Below are 24,251 nucleotides of genomic sequence, written 5' to 3' on the forward strand. Positions count from 1 at the left end.
GGTCACCCAGACGATGAGTTAAGCCATGGCTCTGTCCCCTGGCACTCCTCATGAAGACATGCACTGACCTGTTATCAATTCCTCAAATCTGGGTATTTCCTTAAGTTCCAAAGATGAACTCCCCTGCAGGACATTAGTGATTGGTTAATAAGAGGAACGCTCCTTCAAGAGTACTTGCTGTGTGCCAGACCCTGTGATGGGTCACTTCTGGTGAGTTATCTCACCTAATCTTCACAACTTTCCTAGGAGGTAGTATCATGAACCCCATTGAGCAGATGAAGAAAATAAGGCTTAAGGAAGGAAGTATCCATTGCGTGTTCCCAAAGATTGATCTAAAACACAAGGGTACATCACTACTCTCTTAGTACTATCCCCCAACTCATCTGTACAGCTCTAAGTACTCTTCCCATGGGGCTCTGAAAAGGGCTGGAGAATGATGTTAACGTTATACACAATGACAATTTCCTCATGTATCTACAACCATAAGTGTTAAATTTCATAGATTCCTTTTGGCTGAGGAAGGATAATAGGTACATTCTGAGTAATGACTGGAAGTACATTTTTAGCAAATATGGTTTGTTCCCTTCAGATACTACTCATGTGACAGGTATTAGCTTAATTGTATGGGCTTTTGCAGGGCTCTTTCATTATTTCCACAGGAAATCTAAAACAAACAAACAAAAAAAGGTGGTACTATGTAAAGTAACATAAAGGGAAGAACTCTAATAAAGGTTTTATAAGAAGAAATTTCCATAAATGAGAACTGTATTACCACTTCCAAATGGTAAAAACATTCTAATATTACTGGGGTTCAGTCACGTACTTAGTGTTTAGTTAGTACTGAGTATGAGGAGGAAAGGTAAGAGAGGGGCAGTGTGGCATAGGTATTTATTTCTTAAATTTGGAGTCACCTACACCTAAGTTCATATCCTGACTGCCACTTCCTAAGTGACATTGAAAAGTCAGTCCATCTCTCTGAGCCTCTGTTTCCTTATCTGTAAAATGGAATAATATAAGTTGAGGTACATGGAGACTTGGTCCTCCAACTCTTTCCAACCATTGACCCCACAGGTCATCACATCCTCATAACAATAGCACTTGGCACCAATGTTCTCTCCCTCACCTCAGAAATGTTTTTTTCATTTGACTTCCAGGTAAAGAAACCATAGATACTAATCATATTAATATTCACATTAAATTTAAATCATCTAAGCACTGCAATTAAAAGGCCAAGTGTTACAACAGATAAAATAGCAATATCAAAGTATGAGTGGCTTTCAAGAAACATGCTATATTTTAAGCACAAGGAAACAAGTAGGTTAAAAGTAAAAGAATGGAAAAAGATATATTAGGCTAACACTAGTCAAAATAGATCTGTAATAGCTGCAGTAATATCAAATTATATTTCAGAGTGGAGAACATTTCAGAGCAGAAGGATAAAGAAGGTCATTTTGTAATGATAACAGATCAATTAATCAACAGGACATAAAATCCTAAACATTTATGCCTCTTGTAACGAAGCTTAAAAATACATTAAACAACAACGGATAAAACTACAAGGAGAACAGACAAACTCACAATTAAAGTTGAATATTTTGATACTCCCCTCTCAATAAATGATAGAACAAATAGACAAAAAGTCATCAAGGATACAGAAGACATAAACAACCCTATCAACTAAATTGACCTAATTGACATTTATAGAACATTCCACACAACAACAATAGATTACACATCTTTTTCAAGTGCACATAAAACATTTATCAAGACAGAAAGTGTACTGGACTATCAAATAAGTCTCAATAAATTTTAAAAGGTGTAAGTATGAGAAACTATATTCTTTGACCACAGTGGAACTGAATTAAAAATCAATAAGAGAAAAATCCTTTAAAAATCCCCAAATATTTGGAAACTAAATAACACACTTCTAAATAACCCATGAGTCAAAGAAGAAATCAAAGGGTAATATAGAAAGTATTTTAAACTGAATAACAGTGAAAACACAACATAGCAAACTTTGGGGGATGCCATTAAGTCACTTGAGGGAAAGTTTATAGCACTAAAGAAAAAGTTCTCAAATCAATGATCTCAGCTCCCCCCCCAAGAGAGACATAGATATAGATGGCAAATAGACACATGAAAATATGCTCAGTATCATTAGTTAGTAGGGAAATTAAAATTACAATCATAATGAGGTACCATTACATACCACTATAATGGCTAATATCAAAAACCTGATCAAACCAGCTACTTAACATAATGTGAAGCAATTGGAATTCTCATACCACTTGAAAGATTCTTAAAAAGTTAAACATACATCTACCATATGGCCCAGCAATTCCACTTGTAAATATGTACCCAAGAAAAATGAAAGCATATGTCCATACAAAGGCTTGTACATGAACATCCACAACGGCCTTATTTGTAATCACTAAAAAATCTAGAACAACCCAAATGTCCATCAGTGAACAAACAGATACTCAAATTGTGATGAATTCATACATTTGAATACTCCTCAATTAAAAAAAGAACTATTGGTATACATTGCAATATGGGTGAATCTCAAAATAATTATCTGGATGGAAATAGCCATAGCAAAATAGGAAAAAGAGTACATACTGTGTGATTCCATTTGTATAAAACCCTGGAAAGTAGGAATAATCTGTAAGTGCCAGGAACAGATCAGTAATTGCTTGGGGAGTGGGAGAAGGTGGGGCTGGAGGTGGGATTACCAAGGGGCACTTTGTGGGTCACGGACATGTTCACTATCTTCATTGTGGTAAGAGTTCATGGGTGACTCATATGTCAAATGTAAATTGTACACTTAAATATATGCATTTACTGTACATGAATTAAATCTCAATAAAGTTGTAAAATTTAAGTGAAAAAATAGATGAAGAAAGGAATGCTCAAAACAACAGTGCTGGGTGCTTGGGTGGCTCAGTTGGTTAAGTGACCGACTTGGGCTCAGGTCATGATCTCATGGTTCATGAGTTCAAGCCCTGAACTGGGCTCTCTACTCTCAGCATGGAGCCTGCTTCAGATCTTCTGCCCCCGCTCTCTCTGCCCATCCCCTGTGCACGCTCTCTCGCCCTCTCTCAAAAATAAATAAACATGAAAAAAAAAAAAAGTGTCTGCATCTGTAATGTCTGATAGATCCGCTGGGGTTTCAGAGGTGGATAGGATGTGGCCCCTGTCCTCAAGGGCTCCTCGGTGGGGCTGAGGAGAGAAACAAGCGACCCAATTACAACAAACATAATTGGTTTTGAGTGTTCCTAAATTAAATTTGTAGACAGTAAATGGTACAGGGACTTCATATCCAAGCAGAATTGGAATCTTCAAAATGAAAGGAAGAAAAAAATTAAATCTTCTCCCGACCTTTCTCTGTGTCCCAAATAGAGATTTCTTAAAGCTATTTGATTCCATGTTCATATCATGGTCTTTCTTCTTGTTTTCTTCAATTAGTGTATTAGCATTTCTTTCCCCCTCATTATTCATGTATAGCCTCATCTCATTTTCATTTATTTTAACTCAGCATGTGTTTGTGGGTGGGGAAGATTTGGAAGTCTGGACTAACGTTTTTCTGGACTGCTGACAGAAATGACTTTGGGGCAAGCCGACGTCTGCACCCAGGGATCCTCATAGAGTATGTGTTGGTGGCAAACCAGTGAAAGTAATAAGGTGGGGGCTGAGGCCTGAGGGGTCACAACACAACAGCATTCTGGGCAGAGGCTCGCTGAAGAGGTCCAGACCCTAGGATGACCCTGTGCTTGGGGTAGTGATCTCTTAGGATACACTCAGAGCAGCCCTGTAAGATAAGAGGTGGTTGGAACTAAGACCAGAGAGGGCTCTGAGGTCAGCACATGAGCAACCTCAGGAGTCATGTGGAAGAATGTGCACTCTAGCCTCCGGGTCCTGACACTCCACCACCTGCCAACAACCTATTCAAGAGCAGAGGGGAGCACACTGAGAGAAAATGCACGAGTGCAATTGGAACAAATGCACGTGACAGTGTGCACGGCCCCATCCTTGGAAAGCACAGCCGGCTTCAGAGACCGAAGATGCCTGTAGGAGACACCCATTTCTCACTCTTTAACTCTAACTTAGCCACCCTCTTTGATCACAGAATCCTTTTTCCACAAAGCACCTACAAATTAGCAGAACATATGCTCCCAAATGCAATTTGGAGACTGCTGTAGGAAGCCCAGCCAGCACTTCCCCTGCCCTTCTCCCTGGCTGCTCCGCCATCGGCTAATGGCTTGGACTGGGGCTGAAGGGAGCATGCGTGTGCCTCAGAGGAAGAGCTTGTGCCCCATGGGACTCATAAGTGCAGGGAAAGGGGATGCCGAGACCAGGGGGTGCTGACAGCTGTAGCTCATAGAGCAGAATGACAGCTTTCTGAGTCCATGAAAGATAGGGACAGTTATAAATGCTCTTCTTCCACATGTAGGCAATTAGACAAGCAGAGTCAAGGTGAGGAAGCAGGAGGCCGGCCAGCAGCAGGAGCCTTAATGCACACAAATTCTCTGTGTGTGACTCCCTTGTGCTGGGAACTCTAGGCAGCCTGACAGAAAGGAGGTCCACTTACAGGTTGTTCAGAGAATCAGGCACATGCATCATAGTTGCATGCACAGGGAATCAGGCACAGAGCATCATAGTTGGGGCAAGGAGTGTACGACAGTAAGACAATGAATAACTCTAATGGGGAAATCCAGGAAGACTTTTTGGCAAAGGAGATGTTTAGCAGACCCCTGCTGGAATGTAAGACCTTGGCAATCAGACATTCAGGAAGAGCATGCCAGGTATAAAGGGAGATCCTGGCAAAGACAGAGCCAGGAAAGGAAAACAAATAGAGAAAACAAGTCACTCCTCTGCTTGCAGGGATGAGTCATGGGAGAGTGAGTAGAAGGGCAAGAAGTACATGAAGGTGTACAGGTGCAGTCAGGGTCATCCTAGACAGGTTCTGAGGCAGGGCCCATGATGTTGGCTTTTCTTCACTGAGTAGGAAGCCAACCAGAGGGGTGGAGACATGGGCCCCTGGGAATGGAACGCTGAGTGAGGGAGCATTGGGGAGAGATGCATTGAGCTGGAAGTGGTCACAAGGCTTCCAAGCAGCTGAGTCTAGAAGGCATCTGGACCTCTGGATCTGGAGCTCAGACACAAGTTCTGAAATGGGCATGGGATGTGGTGGTCATTGATGTCTGCTGGAAATGTGGCAGGGGTGCCTGCCAATTCTGTCTCTTCCACCTACACAGCCCAGAGCCTCACTCACTGAGAAACCTAAGAACAAGGGTTACATATGAGCTTCTGAACTGCTTTCTAAACATCTTAAACCATTTCCATCAAAACATGCTTTGGGTGCATGTCTGGAAGAACTACTCTAACAGTCTGAGCTGTTCAGCAACAAACAGAGCACTCCAAGTCCCATCACACTTAGTTCCGGAAGATGCTGAAAATTATATATATATATATATTCCATAAAAGAATTTCCTCCAAAAAGTTCCCAAAAGACATATCCTCATAGAAAGGGCATTCTCTTCTGCATTCAGACTCCACCTTGCATTGAGGACACCTGTCCTGCACACTGGCTCACCTGGGATCTGCTGAAAGCCATATGTAGAAGAGACACTCCAGACCAGCTGGTGAAGAGGTTCTGGAAGCTACCTAGCTCATCCAGAGCCATGTGTGACTGGTCCTCAACTGGCAACTTCTGGTGAATGACCCAGACTAGTCCCCTCCATCCCTAAGCCTCGAGTTCAATTGTTGCCTTTGTCTTTCCTCGAAAGCCTACTGAGAAATGTTCTTCAAAGGAACTTGCTCTATCCTAAGTATATCAACCTGCCTTCAACCAAACCTTATTAGGAACCTATTATTTGGGGAATTTTGGGGTGGCTCAGTTGGTTAAGTGTCCTAGTTGTGATTTCGGCTCAGGTCATGATCTCACAGTTCATGAATTCAAGCCCCATGTAGGGCTCTGTGCTGACACCAGGGAGACTGCTTGGGATTCTCTCTCTCTCTCTCTCTCTCTCTCTCTCAATCTCTCTCTCTCTCTCTCTCTCTCTGCCTCACCCAACCTCCCCTCAAGCATATATACATGTGCTATCATTCTCTCTCTCTCTCACTCAAAATAATTAAATAAACTTAAAAAAGAAAAGAACCTACTCTTTGCATAAGGCACTAGGATTCAGTGATTAGCTAAATTCTGACCATGTCTTCTAGGGACTCATGACCTAGTGGCCACCTTGACAACTGGTTCAATTTGCTTTCCACAGGTTTTTTCGAATCCCCCACCCTCCTCCAAACTAACATATAATTTAAATAATCAATGAAAATATAGTTTAGACCCAAAAGTACATCTGCTTGCCAGTGTTCCCACAGTCAAACCCAGAGACCTGCAAAATCTAAAAACTATCAGTGAGGCTCACATGCTCACAAGCCTTTCTCTGCATCCAATTACCCCTTCTCCAAATGAAATAGACCTCATGTATACAACACCAATATTCACCAGTGAAGGAGTATATGTATTAAGAAAACCACCAGATTAAGGAAAAAACAAAACAAAACAAAATCACGTGCCTTTGAGTGTTTCTCTTGAATCCAGGAAAATTCATTAAGGAAGTCAGATATAGAGGGAGAAACTAGAAGACACAGCCTGTGAGGAATGAGGGAGCAGGGGCAGAGCTGGGGACCACAGTGCAGGCCTCCTTGGGGGAAAGACATGAGGGGAAGAGGCACCAACCTGAGTTTGTCAAACAAACTGAACTTGCTTCTAAAGAAGTAGGGAGCAGCTCAGGAAGTGAGAAGATGGGGCCCCGATACTGTTGCTGAATTCTGGAGACCATGTCGGAAGCACCAAATGCCTTCCCCTGCTTCTCTTCTTCCCACTTTATTTTATCCTATCCATCACATACGACAAACAGCAAAGCAACTGGTAAACATTGTCTGTGGCTCTGTATTTAGATAGAGTCTAGAATGATACAACTATCATAAGAATAATAGGACTTTTGTTTCCAGTGGGGCCATTATGTAACAGGAAACAGCAGTTCTGAATATGGCTGGATCCTAAGGGTAAATCTACATACAATTGAGAGAACAGCTTGCTCATTAACCAAAGGCCACACTGGGACCTAAGGGTCAAAGCTTTATAGGACGACATACCTCCAGATCACAGACTTCAAGAATGTACATGAGCTGACACCAAAGCCAAGAGTGTCTCCATAAGTGTGCATACCTGAGTCCTACCTACTGGCCTCACTGAATTAGACCTTGACCATAGTTTAAGGATCTTTGTCAGGGCCGTATGCATAATAGCATCATTTGGTAGAAATGGCTTTGTAGTCAGTCTTCATACAGAATCCCAAATGCACCATTTAATCATTGTATGACCTTGGGCAAGTGATTTAACCTCTTGGGCCTGCCCTTTCCCAACTGTAAAATGGGGATGATAATAACTGTCATATAGGGTTGTTGATGAGGTCTAAGGATGGTCCCAAATATAAAACGCTCTGACAAGTGCCTGGCATATAATAGGTGATCAAGAAATGGTAGGTGTTGGAGTGCCTGGGTGGCTCAGTTGGTTAAACTTCGGACTCTTGATTTTAGCTCAGGTCATGATCCCACGGTCATGAGATTGAGCCCTGCATCGGGCTCCAAGCTGACAGTGCAGAGCCTGCTTTGGATCCTCTCTCTAGCCTTCTCTCTGCCCCTCCCCTATGTGTGCTTTCTCTCTCTCTCTCCTTCAAAATAAATAAATAAACTTTAAAAATTAAATAAGTAAGGGATGCCTGCTAGCTCAGTCGGTTAAGCATCCAACTTCAGCTCATGATCAGGTCATGATCTCGAGGTTTGTGAGTTCGAGCCCCACGTCAGGCTCTATGCTAACAGCTCAGAGCCTGGAGCCTGCTTCGGATCCTGTGTCTTCCTCTCTCTCTGCCCCTCCTGCACTCATGCTGTGTCTGTCTGTCTGTCTCTCTCTCTCTCTCAAATATAAAAGTAAAAAAAAAAACATAAAAAAATAAAAATAAATAAATAAGAAATGGTAGGTGTTACCCTTTCATTCTGAAGAAGAATAGCCTCCTATAGAAAAGGAAGCCAAGAAAGGAGATCACTTCTGGAGGAGGATACACTTAGCCCGGGGATATTCACATGATGTGTGCCCCAGCCCACAATGTGCTGCTGACTGTCGTGGGGCACAGCTATCCTCTTGGATGAGGCTGTTCTAGTGTGGCTGACATCTGTCAGCCTGACTACTCCTGGTGACCCTAAGTAAGTCCTGGGGTCCAGCTGCCCCAGCAATGCCCTTGCGGGCACTTCAGCACTAACCATTCTGAAGTCACTCCTAGCCATGAAGAGGGGCTCAGGAGGGACAGAGGACCCTGGAGGTGAGTCAGGATGCAGCGGAGAAAAAAGCATACAGGTTAAAGATGCAAAATCAGAGTGCTTTTTGAAGACTGACAACAGAGGAACACTGACGATTCAGTTTGGAGGAGTCACCAAAATATTCAAGCTAGCACCAGACATTTGCCTTAAGAGGCACATGAAATGCATCCCTTCTCTGGAACAAAGAAAAACAGACTTTGAAGAACCCATAGAGAAGATGACAAAGCCCAGAGGATCAAAACTTCCCAGGACCAAGGAGGACTCCAGCAGGCTCTGAAGAACGGGGAGGTGGCCAACATGTCCCTTCTAATTAGCAGCACAACCAGCCACAACCCGAGGTAAATGGACAGTTAACTTGCATTGTCCAACAGGCCCGGGTAGAGCTAATAAGATGTGAATTTATGGAGGAAAGCCATGAAAAGTGGGCCTTGCAAAAGTTACTATCTGATACTACCTGCAAAATTATTAAAATAAGCCACCCAAAACTCTTCCAGCCATAGAGCACTGAGCTAATGAAGAAACACACATCATAAAAGAATAAATTACCTCTATAATAAACCTTGCATCTTCTAGAATGAGGCCATTAGAAATTGATCAGTTAATTTAGGAGAAGCTGAAGGCCAAAGCCCTGATGAAAGCATGCACCAGGAACCGTCTTCCGGAATCAGCTCTGTTAACAGCATGCTGGGGTCACACAGGCTGCCCTAGTGGTGTTTCCTGAATGGGCATGTGGTTAAAGACCACTCACTTGGAATGTCTGCAGTGTGGAGGAGGTCAGAGCCAGGCAGGTAAAACAGGTGAAGAGAGGACCGGGCCACAGTGAAAACTTGGTGTTCCCCTTCTTCCCAGCACCCAAAGCAGTGGGATGGCCTGTCATGGGAGAGACTTCTCATCTACCCGCTTTAAATGGCTACACTGATTCCTGCCCCCGCTAGGTCCAGGGGCGTGTGCACACACGTACACACTCACACACATATACATCTACACTGTCACATATGCTGACATACGTGTTTCCACATATACTCCCACATGCAGGCACTCATACATACACACATTCACAGTCATGTAACACACAGAACTGCAAACTCCTGCATGAAATGCAGCCTCCTCCATCCCCCCTCACTCCTCTGCCCCACTCCCTCTCCATCCCATCTTTTAACCTGCCCCAATCTCTCCAGCCCCCAACCCCCTGACCAGCTGTCTCTCCTCACTCTGCACATCTAATGCCTGAAACCACTTCTCTTCTGACTTCATGTACTCCAATCTTGACTCTTTCCCTGGTTCTCACCTGCTCCCCTGAGCATCTTGGCAGGTCAGGTCCAACTCTCTGAGACCCTGTGCTGCACGGTGGGGCCCTGGAATTCACTCCAGCATCCCAAGTCAGAATTGGCCCCAACAGCTTCCCACTGAGCTTTCTCGAGGGGCTGGGGGCTCAGTGCAGGCTGCACCCCTTCCCACTCTGGGGCTCTTACCTCATTCACAAAGACCCAGTGGCTGTCCTTGGAAGCCAGATTGGTCTCTACGGCCTGCAGAAAGAAAAAGAAAACAAACATGAATAGAAGCAAGCCAGAAGCTGGTAGACACGCAAGATGATTGCCGAGACGGGGTTTGATAAACATTGTTCTTGGAGATTTTTTTCTTCACAAAACATGCCATCCCCTGAGCTTTCCCTGCCTTAGCTACAAGACGCATCATTTGAACACAGATATCTGATTTCCTGCTGTTTTCCAAGCTCTTACGCAGTAGCCCTCAGCAAGGTCGAAGCTCTGGTTCCTACAGGCATCACAGAGCCACCAAAGGTGAGGGCTTTCCTCTCCCCTCTCAAAAGAGTACCTGCAAATGCTTTTCTGAAGGGGAGCTTAGGGGGATGATTCTCATTACTGCCAGAGGCTAAAAATCCGAAATCTGGAATGAGGGATTTATGGCAGCTTGTCCAGCTGCAATGAATGACACCTGGGAGAACAGCAGCTCACAGCTGGGGTTCTGAGCTGCCTTCAGTTCTAAAGAACCCATAAAGGACCCATAGAACTGGCTCTTTCTTGCTTCTGGGCAATGACCCTACTCCCATCATTCTCTCTTCTAGCACTTTGTTCTGTTTCTTTATAGCACGTGCTATTTCTGTGCTTGAATATTAGTGGCTTATTTATTTCGTACTATCTATCTCTTTCACCAAGTTGGGGTCTCCATGACGACAGGGGCCACATCTTGCGTGGTATCCCAGAACCTTACCCTTTAACTGGCACATAGTATTCAATATATGAGTGAATATTGCTGTTGAATACGTGAAGTGGAAGAGGGTGAAAATAAGGGTTCCTTATTTCGTTTCTCATATGTTTTATGGGTGCTTTTATCCTCCTTTAACTGGAAAGCCATCAGATTGAAAGGAGAGAAGGAACTGATCATTGTCAAGCATGTCCTGTGAGAGCTCTCACAGCTAGCATGTGTCAAGTACTTGCTGAGTACCAGGCACTGTGCCAGGCCACCTATGAACGTGGGAGAGAACTATCAGATTGTAGTCCTCTTTTATTTTTACTTTTTTGTGTGTATTTTTGTGATGTAATTTTTATTACTCTTTTTTATTTGAAAAAAAACACAGAGAAGTAAAAATGTTCAAAATCATCCCATAACCTTGCCCCCTTTTTAACAATGTGCTAAATGGGGTGCCTGGGTAGCTCAGTCGGATAAGTGTCCGACTCTTGATTTCGGCTCAGGTCATGATCTCAGGGCTCGTGGGTTTGAGCTCCATGTTAGGCTCCATGCTGGCAGCACAGAGCTTGCTTAGGATTCTCTCTCTCCTGCTCTGTCTGCCCTTCCCCTGCCTCACATGCGCACGCTTTCTCTCTCTCTCTCAAACTTTAAAAAATAAACTTTAAAAGATAAAATATGCTAAATGGTGAAATGTCCCTTTTACCCCTCCGCATTTATCCTCCAGAGATTGTTAAGGTGTCCCCTTCTAGAAGGTTGTGGTCACATCTGCAAGTACATATCTATGTACCAATATCAGACAGATGTTTTTATTTAAATGAGATCACGAAATATGCATCAGGTTACAACTATCATTTTTTTACTTATCAATATATCAAGAATATCTTTCCTCATCAGTACACAGAGCTCTGACTCTTTCTCCTTAACCATGAGGCATAGAGGGCTAAAGAGCCTGCCTGCACCAGCAACCCAGCTATATGTGGGAGGTACATCATTGCACTGTCTGTGCACGGGCTTCTGTTAAAACTTCATCCACACAAAGAATGGACACGTTTGTTGGCCAGCACAACAAGCATGTGGAAATAGAGTCTGTGTGAGTGTCCCAGCTCTAGCATCCCAGTCCTTTACAGAAAGCTCCCACAGGACACCAATGGTGGGCACAGGGGTCTTTCTGGGCCATCTGGGGGTTAAAGACACAAACTCCCCTTCTCCAGCCTAGAAGTGAGAGGGTGCCAGCCCCTGTGAAGACAAATTAGGATGGGAGTCTGGACTGGGCTGGAAAGGACTGCCTCCACCAGCTGTCATTTAACCCCTCTGGTCTCAGTTTGTTCATCTGTAAGACATATATAACGCTTGCTTCCTCTTGTCTGCCAATATCTTCAGTCCTCAATCTCAAGAAGCCGCAAATACAAAATGGCGTCCATACAAATCCCAAGCCTTTTTCACAAAGCAGAGAAGGGAAGTGGCCATCCCCCACCTTTTGTAGGTTCCACCCTTATTCCTTGATCCATCACATTCTTGGAACCTGGAAGTCTTCTGGAGCCACACAAGTCCTCCTCCTTATGAGCCATGCCCCCACAAAACTCTCCCCTCCTAGGCTGCTCCATCCCCCACCTCAGGAAGGAGGCTCCAAGTCTTCTCTGTTCTGCCCCTGAAAGAAAGGATCTCCAGAGATGCCAAACTCCTGTGGGGCCATGTCCCAAAGATACTTTCTCCCCATTCTACAAACTCCACAAACCAGGCCTTCTCCCTAGAAGCTATGAGGACTTAAGGGCCAGTTGCCCTCTGAGGAGCCTCAGATCCTCAGAGGAGGTAACTATCAGGGAACTTATAGGTTCCAGAACACTGGAACACTGAACTGAATCTAAAGAGATGTAGATTAACAAGGCTGCACTCAAAGGCCTGCTCTGGGTTTCCAGGAACAGAAGGGCAACTGGGGAGAGGAAACTTAGAAGAAACACTGCTGGGGCCGGGAGTTGACTACTGGGCTATACCACTTAATGGACGACACCACAAATTAGACTTGGTCACGGAGTAGGCCAGTGAAAGTATAGGTGTCTTTAGGCACGTGAAGAACTGTCATGGGCAAGAGAGACTGGAATTGCTCTTTGCAGCCTCTCAGAGTTTATTTAGGACCAAGGTCTCCAGTAATCTGGGAGGCAGGTATCAACACTATGTAAGACAGAATTTTCTGATTTTCCAAGTAGTTCAAGATGGAATGGGGCTGCCTCAGGAGCAGTGAGGTCTCATCAGGGGAAGTGCCTTAGTGGAAGGTGAACGGCGTGTCCCTGAAAGGTATTTAAGTATCAGCATAGAAGCTGACCATGGGCAAAAGGCAAGACTTAATCACACACTGACATTCCAAAGCAATGATTTTCAAGTCTGGCTGCATGTAGGAATCTCCTAGGGAGCTTTTAAAAGTGAAGACCTTGAGGGGTACCTGGGTGGCTCAGTTGGTTAAGCATCTGACTCTTGATTTTGGCTCAGGTCATGATCTCACAGTTCATGAGTTCGAGCCCAGCATGGGGCTCTGAGCTGACAGCATGGAGCCTACTTGGTAATCTGTCTCCCTTGCTCTCTCCCCCTCCCCCGCTTGCTCGGTCTCTCTCTCTCTCTCTCTCAAATAAAAACCTTTAAAAATTTTTAAAAAGATGTATTTTTAACAAATGTAGACTTTGGGGCCCAATTCCTTGGGATCCTAATTCACTGGGAATGGTGATATGCCTGAATCCTGTGTTATTTCAGAGCTCTGACCCTGACTCTTGGCCTCTGCAGCTGGGAACACTGCTCCAGAATGTTTGGTTCTGTGAATCTGAAGGTACAGGTGCACCTGTGCAGGAGAACGGTCCTCTGTGTACCCACAGAGCCAGCAGTGCAGAGGACCTGCCACAGCTGCTGGGACATCCCAGGGAACAGGTGGGACCCTGGCTACCCTCAGGAGTTTTTCTACCTGGTCTCAGACTCATACATGAAATATACTGATGGAGAGAATTGATCAGAAAACCCCACAGGACAACTGGCCAACTTTTCTGTCCTACTTTCCTCATCAATTAAGCTCAGCTAATTTGTTAAGCCTCTTTTCCCCACACAGAGATAAATAGCATTTGGCTGTAGCCTTTTCCAGAGGATGCAACTCACCCAGAAGCTGAGCTAGACTGTAAGAAGGAGAAGCTATTGCAGATTTGGAAAGAACACCTCCCCCCCTACCCCCTAGTTACTGGTGAGCTGCCAGCTCTGTGGGAAGAGCCCTAAATGCTCACAGCCCAGTGGGCAGTGCCCCTCGCAGCACCACTAATTCCCCGTCTAAGCGCTATCCTTTCCTCTTCCTCCTCAGCCATGTCTGCAGCAGGTGCAGCTGAGTCCTCCCTTCCGTGGCAGGGCCAGCAGGGTAAGGGGGAAGCAGGCAGGCAGAGCATGTTCGAATCCCAGTTCTGGCACTGCTTGGTTGCGGGCTGCTGTCTGAGCTACTCCACCTCCCTGAGTGGCAGCTCCACGCCTTTAAGGCGTTCGAATGCCAACAGTGCTATCGATGCTCTGCCCACATTCCCCCTGAATCCCATTAGGGTTTTTGAGCACACTGGCTCCCTGTGTGCATTCACGCCCAACGGCAGACACCCGTGGCTCAGGCTGCCGGAACCCCGCACCAGCACTCACTGTGCCTGGGAATTTACACCCCTCAGCAAGGACAGAGAGTGTCACATATACAAGTCCCAGATGCCCTGTTCCCAGATGGGGACTGCTTCAAGTGTGAGCTCTGCTGGTTACAGAATTTCTCCATGGACTGAGCCCAAACTGCCTCATTGCTAGCACACCAGCTCTGGCTTCCTTCATTTCCCTGCCACATTCCCACTCCCCTGCTGTCTTTCTTTCTTTCTTTTTTTTTTTTTTTTTAATTCCCCTGGGAACACTTCTTAATAAATCATTGTCACACAAATCCTCACTCCAGAGTCTGCTTCTGGGAACCCAACCTAAGACACACACCTCCCACCCTGGGGTTATCATGGGAATTCAATGAAATTATGTGAAGCTTCCAGCCCAGAGAGTTGCTCACTACAGATAATGAGTGAACATGAAGGTGTCCTCATTCCTTCCACTCAAGACCCCAGCCTGGTCTTTGTTCAATGGTTTCTTGAATGTGTAGACATGTATAGTCTCTCATCTATTCCCTCCTTCACTCAACACACTGTGCCTGCCACACACCAGCTATTGTCCTAACTCTCCTCAATACGGGTATGAGCCAGGAGCCTCGTCCGTGCCATCATGGAGCCAACAGTACCAAGATAACCGACAATAAACACAATGTGGCGAGTGTGATAAGTGCCCTCTCCTCCAGGAATCCACAGACCCTTTAAGGCAGCACAACGTGGGGCCTCCCTTCACCTCAGCAATGCTGTGAGTCCATTGCTATGAAACACCATCGGCACGGGCAGAGAAGTGTTGAGCTGACTAGACAAACAAAGGGCAGCCCTTCATTCTGTGGGTGGGGAAGGGAGTGGAGTGGGCTATTTGCTCTGGGTGGGTTCTGGTCACTCGTCTCCAGCAAGTAGGGAGGCTACGTTCCTACAGCTGGGCTTCTCTGCAGGAGCTGGGCACCAGGACTGTGGGGCAACCCTCAAAATAACACAATGGTAGGCAATAGAGTCCTGCACAACAGTAGGAGCTCCACCTAGACCCTGTGGGAGGCAGGAACGAGGTCACAGTGACCCCAAGGAGTCCCTGCAGTGTCATGATGCCTTGACACAGCACCAGCAGCCCTGGTTAAGTTGCTGCTGTGAGTCCCACAAGGCCTGGCCAAACCATCAGTGGCCGACTTCCCAGCTCTTGTGGTCCATCAGTAGATTGGCCAACACAGAACTTTAGAAGAAGAGCTGAGGAGGTGGAACCTTCCAAGGCTCATGCTGACTCCTGTTTGAGCCATTTTTATTTTTTTAAAATGTTTATTCATTTATTTTGAGAGAGAGAGAGAGAGAGAGAGAGACAGAATCCCAAGCAGGCTTCATGCTATCAGCATGGAGCCCAGTGCAAGGTTTGATCCTACAACCACAAGGTCATGACCTGAGACGAAATCAAGAGTCAGACGCTAGACCAACTGAGCCATCCAGGTGCCCTGAGCCCCTTTTAAATAGAAGACCCAAGGAGCTTACCATGGCATGTAGCTCATAGAAAGGGCTGGAATGGTGGACACAGGTAGCCAGCGGTGAGGGGCATCACCTATAGAGACAGAGCCAGGTGTCTACACTTGTCCTGACACCCACACACCACCTTCTTGAGAGAAAAGCACACTGTCATAGCTATACGCCTCTTAGGGAAGTGGAAGGCATCTGTCCCTCCCACACCTAGAGAAGAGAAAGTGTCCCCTCATCCATGAGCAGCAGCCCCTGTCTGAACCTTGCTCCAATCGCATCACCAGAGCTCTCGTATAGGTGATGCAGGACACCAACAGGCCATCCTGCAGGCCCCCTGGAGGCCAGGGGACATTTGAATCCTGTCCTGGCTATTCAGCCACTCTGGTTCCACAGTTTCCCTAGAGAAGTAGATACAGACCAAAGCCCCCGCTCCCAGCTCCCCAAAGCTCTGGACAGGAAGCAGTCCCTAGTGCTAACGGGAATCGTATATGCAGGGTGGCCCGTCTTGGCCACATACAGGTGGAGATCAGTTCTAATATCCAAATCCCTCTAAGGAGGCTGAGAAGACAGCAGTTCTGAGGGGCCGGAGGAAGCACCTCCAGTCCAGTCCCCTGCCTCTGCCTGCAGCCTTTCGCACAGGACCAAGTCAGGGCCATTTCCTCCAACCAAGGACCCCACCAGACTCTTCGATACTACATCTCCCCCACTTCACAACACACACACTTTCCTTTACTCACACGCCCTAATGAGCCAGGCAGCGTTCTCATCCCCGTCTGTGTGGCGGGGAGCCGGGACCTAGATCTGGCCTCGTAGCTCACACAGGTCCCTCCGCTAGTACCTGGCAGAGACTGGATTTGAACTCGGGTCTCTCAGTCTCCAAATCCTGAGTTCTTTTCCATCAGTCACGCTGCTCCTCAACAGGCCCACATAGCTATCAGAGCAAGAATGTGAGCCTTTGGGCCTGTGCCCAGCCCCTGACAATGGGGACAAAATGATCTTTTTTCTCATAACCGAGAAAACACCGTTAGGAGCGGCAGTGCCTTCCTTCTCCAGGTTAACTTGTTCTCATAAGCCTGAGACCATTATTCTACTTGCATTTCTTAAGTATGAGCCTGTTTCACTTTATCTTGGCCTAAAGGAATAGTAAATGGAGTGGAAAGAAACCTCCACATGGAAGCCTTCCAGCAGCATAGCTGAGGATTTATTTCACAAAGTGCAAATGCCACCGATTATTTATGTATGTGTTAATTGTTGGCCACTCTTCTCTAGGCACCCCCCAACACTGGGAGCCTGAGATAATGAAAACTTGTCAACAATTAGCATCTTTTTAAAACCCCAGCTTGTAACATTTCAGAACATTCCCTCCATGGAGCGCACAGCCTGGCATTTTCCCAAGGACAGATAACACGCTAACTTTAAAGACCCACTGCTGCCTTTGCAACAACATGCTATTTAGGAACAATTCTCTGTGTGCGATGTCACCCTTCCGGAGCATGAGGGAGTGCAATGCCCCCCATCGGCAAAGAAGGGGAGTAGCTGGCTACAAGACTACGGATGATTCAAGGAGCCCCTTTACAAGGAAATCAGCAAAGCAGCCACCATGTGGCCCAACTTCAGAAGCTATGCCCAGAACCATGAGCAAACCCATAAAGGGCAGCCACTGCTGAACTACTTCTGGTCACTCTGGGCTTTCCAGAGACTTGCCTCCTCAAGAAAAGGGCCCGAGATGCTGGCCCAGCTACTTCTCCTGTTTACCCTAGCCTTGTTTCCAGAACTTCCTGGGGCCTTGCTCTTACTGGAAAACTGCCTTAATGTTCTCCCCAAGTCGATGGCTCTTACTGCTGGCTCCATCCTTACTCCTAGGTCCTACTGGGGAATCCTGGACCATATGTGGGTTTCTTTTCTAGTTTCTTCTCCCAGTCTCTTCCCAGGAAACAGCTCCTCCTGACCAAGCAGGAGTTACCTGTTCCCACCTCACCCATCACTCTGCTAGAGCTTTCTTGAAGCCGAGGGCCCTCACCCTTGGTGGAAGCAGGAAACACAGCCACCTGAGCACACAGACAGGCAGTTTAGCCTGTGTGAGTTGTTGGGAAGGTTGGTTGCTGGAGGATGGTGAAGACAAGGCAATTGCACCAGGCTACACAAGGCCATCTGGGGAAAGTGTGACAGAATTAAGCCTGTGTGGCTTTCCAACCCGACTCTGGGGGACACTAAGAGGGCATTTGCTGAGGGAAATCTGAGCCTGCTATTGGGAGTCTGGGGAAGGTGCTGGCTGCAGACTGGGTGCAATTGTTGGCACTTTGTGAACACCCCCCTCTACCCAGACCCTGAATTAAGCCTTCTGCACACAATACTTCAATGAGTCCTCACAACTGTCCACTGAAAGTGGCTTCTGATCTGAACAGAGAGATGGGGAAACTTGCCCAAAGCCTCCCTGCAAGTCAGCATCACAGAGGCACACAACCAGCCCTTCTAGTGTGTCATGCCAACTTGAGGACAAACTCACTCTGGCCACTTCTTGGGGATGTTTCATACAGAAGCAAGAGTCGAGATGGAAGGCAATGCAGATAGTGATGAGGCCCGGATAGGAAATCTGGGAAGCCACAGAGACTTCTGCAAAGTTGGGTCCCGGATTCTACAGTTTCCTGCCACCGTCAATGCCGTGATCCTCCAAACCTGGGTCATGTGGTCCTCTGGTCGTACATGGGGAGGAGCCTCCAGTCCCTCACTAAGGGCTAAGGCCTGGTCTAGATACCATGCAGGCCCTTCCCAATATGGCACCTGACAGACAATGAACTTTGAAAGATGTCCATGGAATCAATGAATAAGTGGATTCACACTCCCGCAATACTTCCCTGGTGCTGAGTACGACAAAGGCCAGGGACATCAATAGGAAGCCCCCAGTACTCAGAAGGGGTACTGACATACAGGTATTTTTTCCTTTGCATGGTACTATGTTAACAGAAACCCATGCATCCAGGACCTGTGTCCTCATTTTGCACCATTTGGATATGCACTTGAGTTTTGGTTAACACTGTTCTGTCAAAAAAGTACCGCCTATTTGAAAATAGCACCCTTTTCCTACACATCTGAGAGAAGGTGAAATGAAACAAAGTGAACTTGAAAGGTGGATAAATGCAAGACATGGTGACCTTTGGAAACATGATCACATTTTAGAGTTCTGTATGGGGATATAACTGTTTCTTCATTTGGGCTAAGTGCTGGAACTCCTGATGTAAGCTCCCTTATATCCTGCTTAACAACATAGTAAGTTCTGGAGTAGTCTGGTCAATCAAATGGCATTTGAGGGAGGGGAGGGTGGGTGATGGGTATTGAGGAGGGCACCTTTTGGGATGAGCACTGGGTGTTGTATGGAAACCAATTTGACAATAAATTTCATAAATTTAAAAAATAAATAAATAAATAAATAAATAAATAAATAAGAAAGCCTTAAACTCAAAAAAAAAAAAAAAAAAAAAAAAAGACAGCCCTGTAATGTAGTTTGGTCAATCAGCTGGCATTTTAAAAGCACTGTAACACTGAAGAAAGGATACTCATTGTTAGGTTTTTTGGGTTTTTTTGTATCGTTGTTGTTGTTGTTGTTTGTTTTTTACACTGGCTTTGATCTCAGAAAAACTATTATGTTGCTATTGAAAAAAAAAAGCAAGCAAGCAAGCATAATTGACTAAACACATGTAAAAATCTGATAGATCTGGACAATTTCTCGTCGATCATTAGACCTCCCTGGCCTTCGTCTTCACTGTTTACCAAGTTTGAGATAAACAGCTCTTTCAAACCGCCTTCCCACTCTGTGTGGAGGGCAGAAGTGCCAGCTCACAGCCTCCGGGGATGAAGATTCATTACAGATCATTTGTGGATCCTTCAGATGAAATAGAGACAGGTTCCAGGGCTGTGCTAGAAGTGCAATTTACTGTAATAAAAAGTGAGAATATGCTACATGTGGACAATTTATGAGGAAACGTTAATATCAGCAGAAAAATGAAATGGAGTCTGCTCACAGGCACGACCTGCTTAATAAGAGCAACTTGGAGAAAGTAAAGCCAGGCGCTGCCGATAAGTAGCAACTGATGGATACTCGGATTTTAATAAATGGTCCATAATTTCCCCACCATCTGGAGGGCACAGACGCCAAATAAGACCCTCCCGTGTTCGACTCTCACAGACACCCAGGCTTTGTCCTGCTGGGAGGGCAACGGGAGCCGGCTTTTCTATCGGATCTTGTCTCACGGAGAAGAAGGGCATTCCCACCATTGGCCGCATGGCCACGACCGCACAATTCCTTTTGAGGACGGAGAGGTACAAGAGAACAAATCACTTCTGAGCTTATTTACACTCCGGTTTGGCGAGAACGGCCGCCAGCCTCTGCAGCGGGCTGTGAACAATCTCGTGATTGTGGGCGCGGTCCCCCAGAGGCCAGGGGACACAGCTCTTGGGTGGCAGGTGGCTGCGCTGAGCCATTTCTCATATGCCCTGCTGTTCAGCTCTAGCTTAAGTGATTTTCAGATATAAGCAAAGCAAGGTCCAAACCTGATTAAAAATGTTTTCTTCTCCCTCCCAGGAGTATTTACACGTTCATGCTGGAGCTTGAGAAGGTGCTGCCTGCATCCAAAGACTGGCTCTAGGGACTCGCAGCATGAGGGGCTATGAAAGGAAAGGAAGGGGTGGGGACCATCTGGGGCAGAAAACTCCCTCCTAGGGCCACTGGGTCACATAAGGCCCCACAGACCTGCCCCCCTGTGTGGCTGTCAGCCCCAGAGACCAGACCCACAGCAGACATCCACTGGGAGAATATCTACACTGCCGGGGCTGCTCAATTAAAGCATCAGCGTTCAAGGTTAATACCGTGACCCCTTCAAATCCTGCCAGGCAAGCGGCTTCTGCACACGGATCTAATTCCTTTTCTCAACCTAAATTGTTTTTAAAAGATGGAAGCGTTTGAATTCTTTTTAAGGCAATAAAGTTGAAAGTAGCAATTCTTTACCAAGCTGATAAGAGCTGCTGGGTGTAATTTGTATTCTTTTTTATGAGCCTGACTTTTTGGAGAATGGAATAGAAAGAAAAATATCTTCTTTTCAGTTCTGGAGACAAGAGCTGCTTCTTCCTCAGAGTGCCGGGGAGGAGTTCTCTGGCTCAGGAATTGTCAGGAAACAAGTCCCTGATTTGTGACATGGGAAAGCCAGGGAGGTGCCCTGCATTGGAGAGGGGGCATAAAGCTTACCCAGGCATTCTGGCCCTAGTGAAAATGCTTCTAAGAGGCCATGGGCGGGGCTGTGAGGTCCTGGGGAGTAAGGAAGAGAGGATATTGCAAATTCACTGAAAAGAGAAAGGGGAGGATCTATTTCCTTTAGAATCCACAATATAAACTATTCTACAACCTTTGAGACAGTTTCTCTCCAAGTACAAAGCCTCTGTGCAGTTGGGTCCCAGACCTGGACATGGCCAGGAACCTAATTTTAGCCCCAAATCCTCTGGGCCCAACAATAAAGACACGTTAACTCTTGGGGTATCTGGGTGGCTCAGTCGGTTGAGCATCCGACTTCAGCTCAGGTCATGATCTCATGGTTAGTGAGTTGGAGCCCCACATCAGGCTCTGTGCTGACAGCTCAGAGTCTGGAGCTGGCTTTGGATTCTGTGTCTCCCCCTCTCTCTGCCCCTCCTCCACTCACACACTGTCTCTCTCTTGCTCCTGAAAAATAAATAAACATTAAAAAAATTAAAAAGCCATGTAACTCTACATTCAGCTGCTAGAAGGGGTAGACACAGAAGCCAAATACACATAAGCTTTGTCCTCAGGGGGGTGTGGCCCACCTACCCCACCCTCAACCCCCTTGGATAGCACAAAGCACTTAGAAAGGCCCTACCCATGAATGAGGCATTGCTTGGAGATAAAACTCTGGGCACAGGGCTTCCAGGCTCAGTATCTCGAGTAGAAAAAGCAGTGAGAAAACTTACCATAACCATGTCCTACACTTGCCTTAGAGCTGCAGATCTGAAGCACTACACTGGTTTCATCTAATTTGATGATCTCGGTGACAAGCATAAGAGCAGGAGGCAATCCTATCTGACCCCCAGGGCAACTCTAAACCTTGAACTCTCCAAATACTCCCATCCATGTGCGCACACACATATACAAACACACACACACACACACACACACACACAAATAATTCCATTTCATACACCTTATAGGGGGGAAATGGGGCACAAGTAAAAAGATCAATGAAACAACAGGCACAAAATGCCAGGGGTAGGCATTATTGCATCCCTACCAAATTCCTATGTCAGATTCACACTGGTCTTTCTTGTTTTCACGACCAAATGTTCCACATGGCCTCCAAGGTGCTTATTCCAAAATGTAAGTTTTCTATCTATATCGGCACTATTTCTTGCAACAAATCCTGAAAGGTGACCATTTATGATCCCCTTTGAAAGAAGAAGAAGGTGAAGCTTACAAAATAATAAATGTCCAAATAGCTAGCTCTTTGGGTTCACAGACAGGAAGAGCATCATCTCTGCCCAGACTGGAGAACTCAGGAGCACAGCTCAAATAATGATAGCACGAGATAGCCTGTGAGCACATCTGGAGTAGCTGTGTGTCCCACCAGACACCAAGGATGGGGAGATGCATGAGGTCTCAGCCCCTCCCCTCCAGTCATTCAGTGTAGACTTGATGTTTCTTGACTCTGTACTTCCTAGTACCAGGTTGGCTATAGCCCAAGGGAAGGGCCAAGTGCCAACCTGTGCTGGTCTGGCAGTTCAGGGCTTGGGGGGGTGGAGAGGGGGAGGACAACTGGCACAAGCCAAGAGGCCTCAGGCTAGAAAGGGACCCAGTCCCTATAAGCTTCCTAAGGAATCTGCCTTATCTAGAGAAAGAGCAAGGCTTCAGGGAGGCCCAGAGGTGAAAAAGAGGCTTTTTGGATTCATCCACTTTGGGGAATCATGGGATTAAAAAGTCAAAGAAGCAGGTGTCAACCTTGAGAAAATCCATGAGCAGGTATGAGAGAGACAACAGCAGGGTCCACCCACCCATTTAACAACCAGGTACCTGGGCTCCTAGGAGGGGCCAGGTGCTATAATCAATCTGGAAAAGGAAGTAAGGGAGTCTTGGGCCTTATCTTTGAGTGAATCCAACCCATTTCGAGAGACGACCCATCCAGAGAGAAAATTCTACTAGATAAAAGGAGAGATTGCAGTGATTGGGGAATGTTCAGTTAATGAGGATCGAGATACCAACTTCCTCCTGGAGAGTAGAAGTCCCCATGCTGGGGCTAGGCAGTAGTGGGGCAGATGGCTATCCCAGTCTAAATTGACAGCATGTGTAAGCCTGAAGGTGAGAGGGGCCATTAGGTTAGGGAATGGTGGCTGAGTCACATCTTGTGAATAAAAATTTGATTCTGAAGTTAGTAGGGGAGCCAAAAATCAATTATAATCAAAATTAGCCATGAAGACTTCTTAGCTCATGGATAAAGTGTAGTACAGAAAATATAATTTGTGTAAAGAATCCTGGATCCATTCCCCTCACCTTTATTAATCAACGTTTCTTTCTCACCCTCAATTAGAGCTTCATTTTCTTCCCTGAGTGTATCGACTAAACTATCATCCTCGACCCTTGTCCAGCCCTCGAAAGCCATGCTCCCAATCCTGTCCTGTCAGATTGCTGTTCTGTCCAGTCAATTGGACCAGATAGCTTTGGAACCTCTTCCTACCCTACAAGTGAAGATGGGAGATCTGCATTCCAGAGAGGTCAGATGGGCCATGTGGAGAAGCCCTGGACACTATGCATGCATTCTTTCTACCACTTTCTTTTACTGTGTCCAGCTCTACTGTGTCCATTGTCTATTGATGAGGTCAATTGAGAATTGTCTGGCCTAAGTACCTATTGTCTAGAGTTAAATCTGCACATGAAGCATCCCCACAAGTGGTTATTCTGTGACTGAAAATCAAAGGAGGGAGGATCAGTGGCATGAGGCATGAGCTCTGACCTGAAATACTGCCAGGTCCCACACAGCAGGGCCTATGCAGTGGAGCCTGGCTTTTACTCTGTTAAATGGGAGCCCCAGATTGTGTCCTATGGAAGAGAAGAGGCTTAGGAGTTTCCAAGAGTTCTCCTATTGTAAAAGAAAAAAAAAACCTATGCTCAGAAAGTGTGGGATATACTGCACCCTGAAGAAACGCAAAGGACACTAACAGAAACATCCTTAGAACTTTAAGGGCTACGTTGTGGACCCTCCAGAACATTCATATGTTCAAGTCCCAATCCTCAGTCCTTCAGAACATAACTGTATTTGGAGATAAGGTATTTAAAGTAGTGATTAAGGTAAAATGAGGCCATTAGGGTGGGCTTAATCCAATATGACTGGTGCCCTTATAAGAAGAGTAAGAGATGCCAGGGTTACATGCTCACAGAGAAAAGGCCATGTGAGGACATGGGGAGATGACAGCCATCTACAAAGCAGGAAAGGAGGCCTCGAAAGAAACCAACCCACCAGGCACCTTGATCTTGGACTTCTGGCCCCCAGA

General features: G+C 46.1%; 1 protein-coding gene across 1 annotated transcript in view; it reads right to left on the bottom strand.

Moving 5' to 3' along the window:
• The window catches only part of GRID1 (glutamate ionotropic receptor delta type subunit 1), a 534,516-nt gene that overhangs the window by 247,545 nt on the left and 262,720 nt on the right, over positions 1–24,251 (bottom strand). Inside the window, exon 3 of the mRNA XM_042960192.1 lies at positions 9,852–9,905. Coding sequence (XP_042816126.1) covers positions 9,852–9,905 — 54 coding nt within the window. The remainder of the gene's footprint in view (positions 1–9,851; positions 9,906–24,251) is intronic.

Source organism: Panthera tigris, chromosome D2, assembly GCF_018350195.1.
Source record: "Panthera tigris isolate Pti1 chromosome D2, P.tigris_Pti1_mat1.1, whole genome shotgun sequence".
NCBI lineage: Eukaryota > Metazoa > Chordata > Mammalia > Carnivora > Felidae > Panthera > Panthera tigris.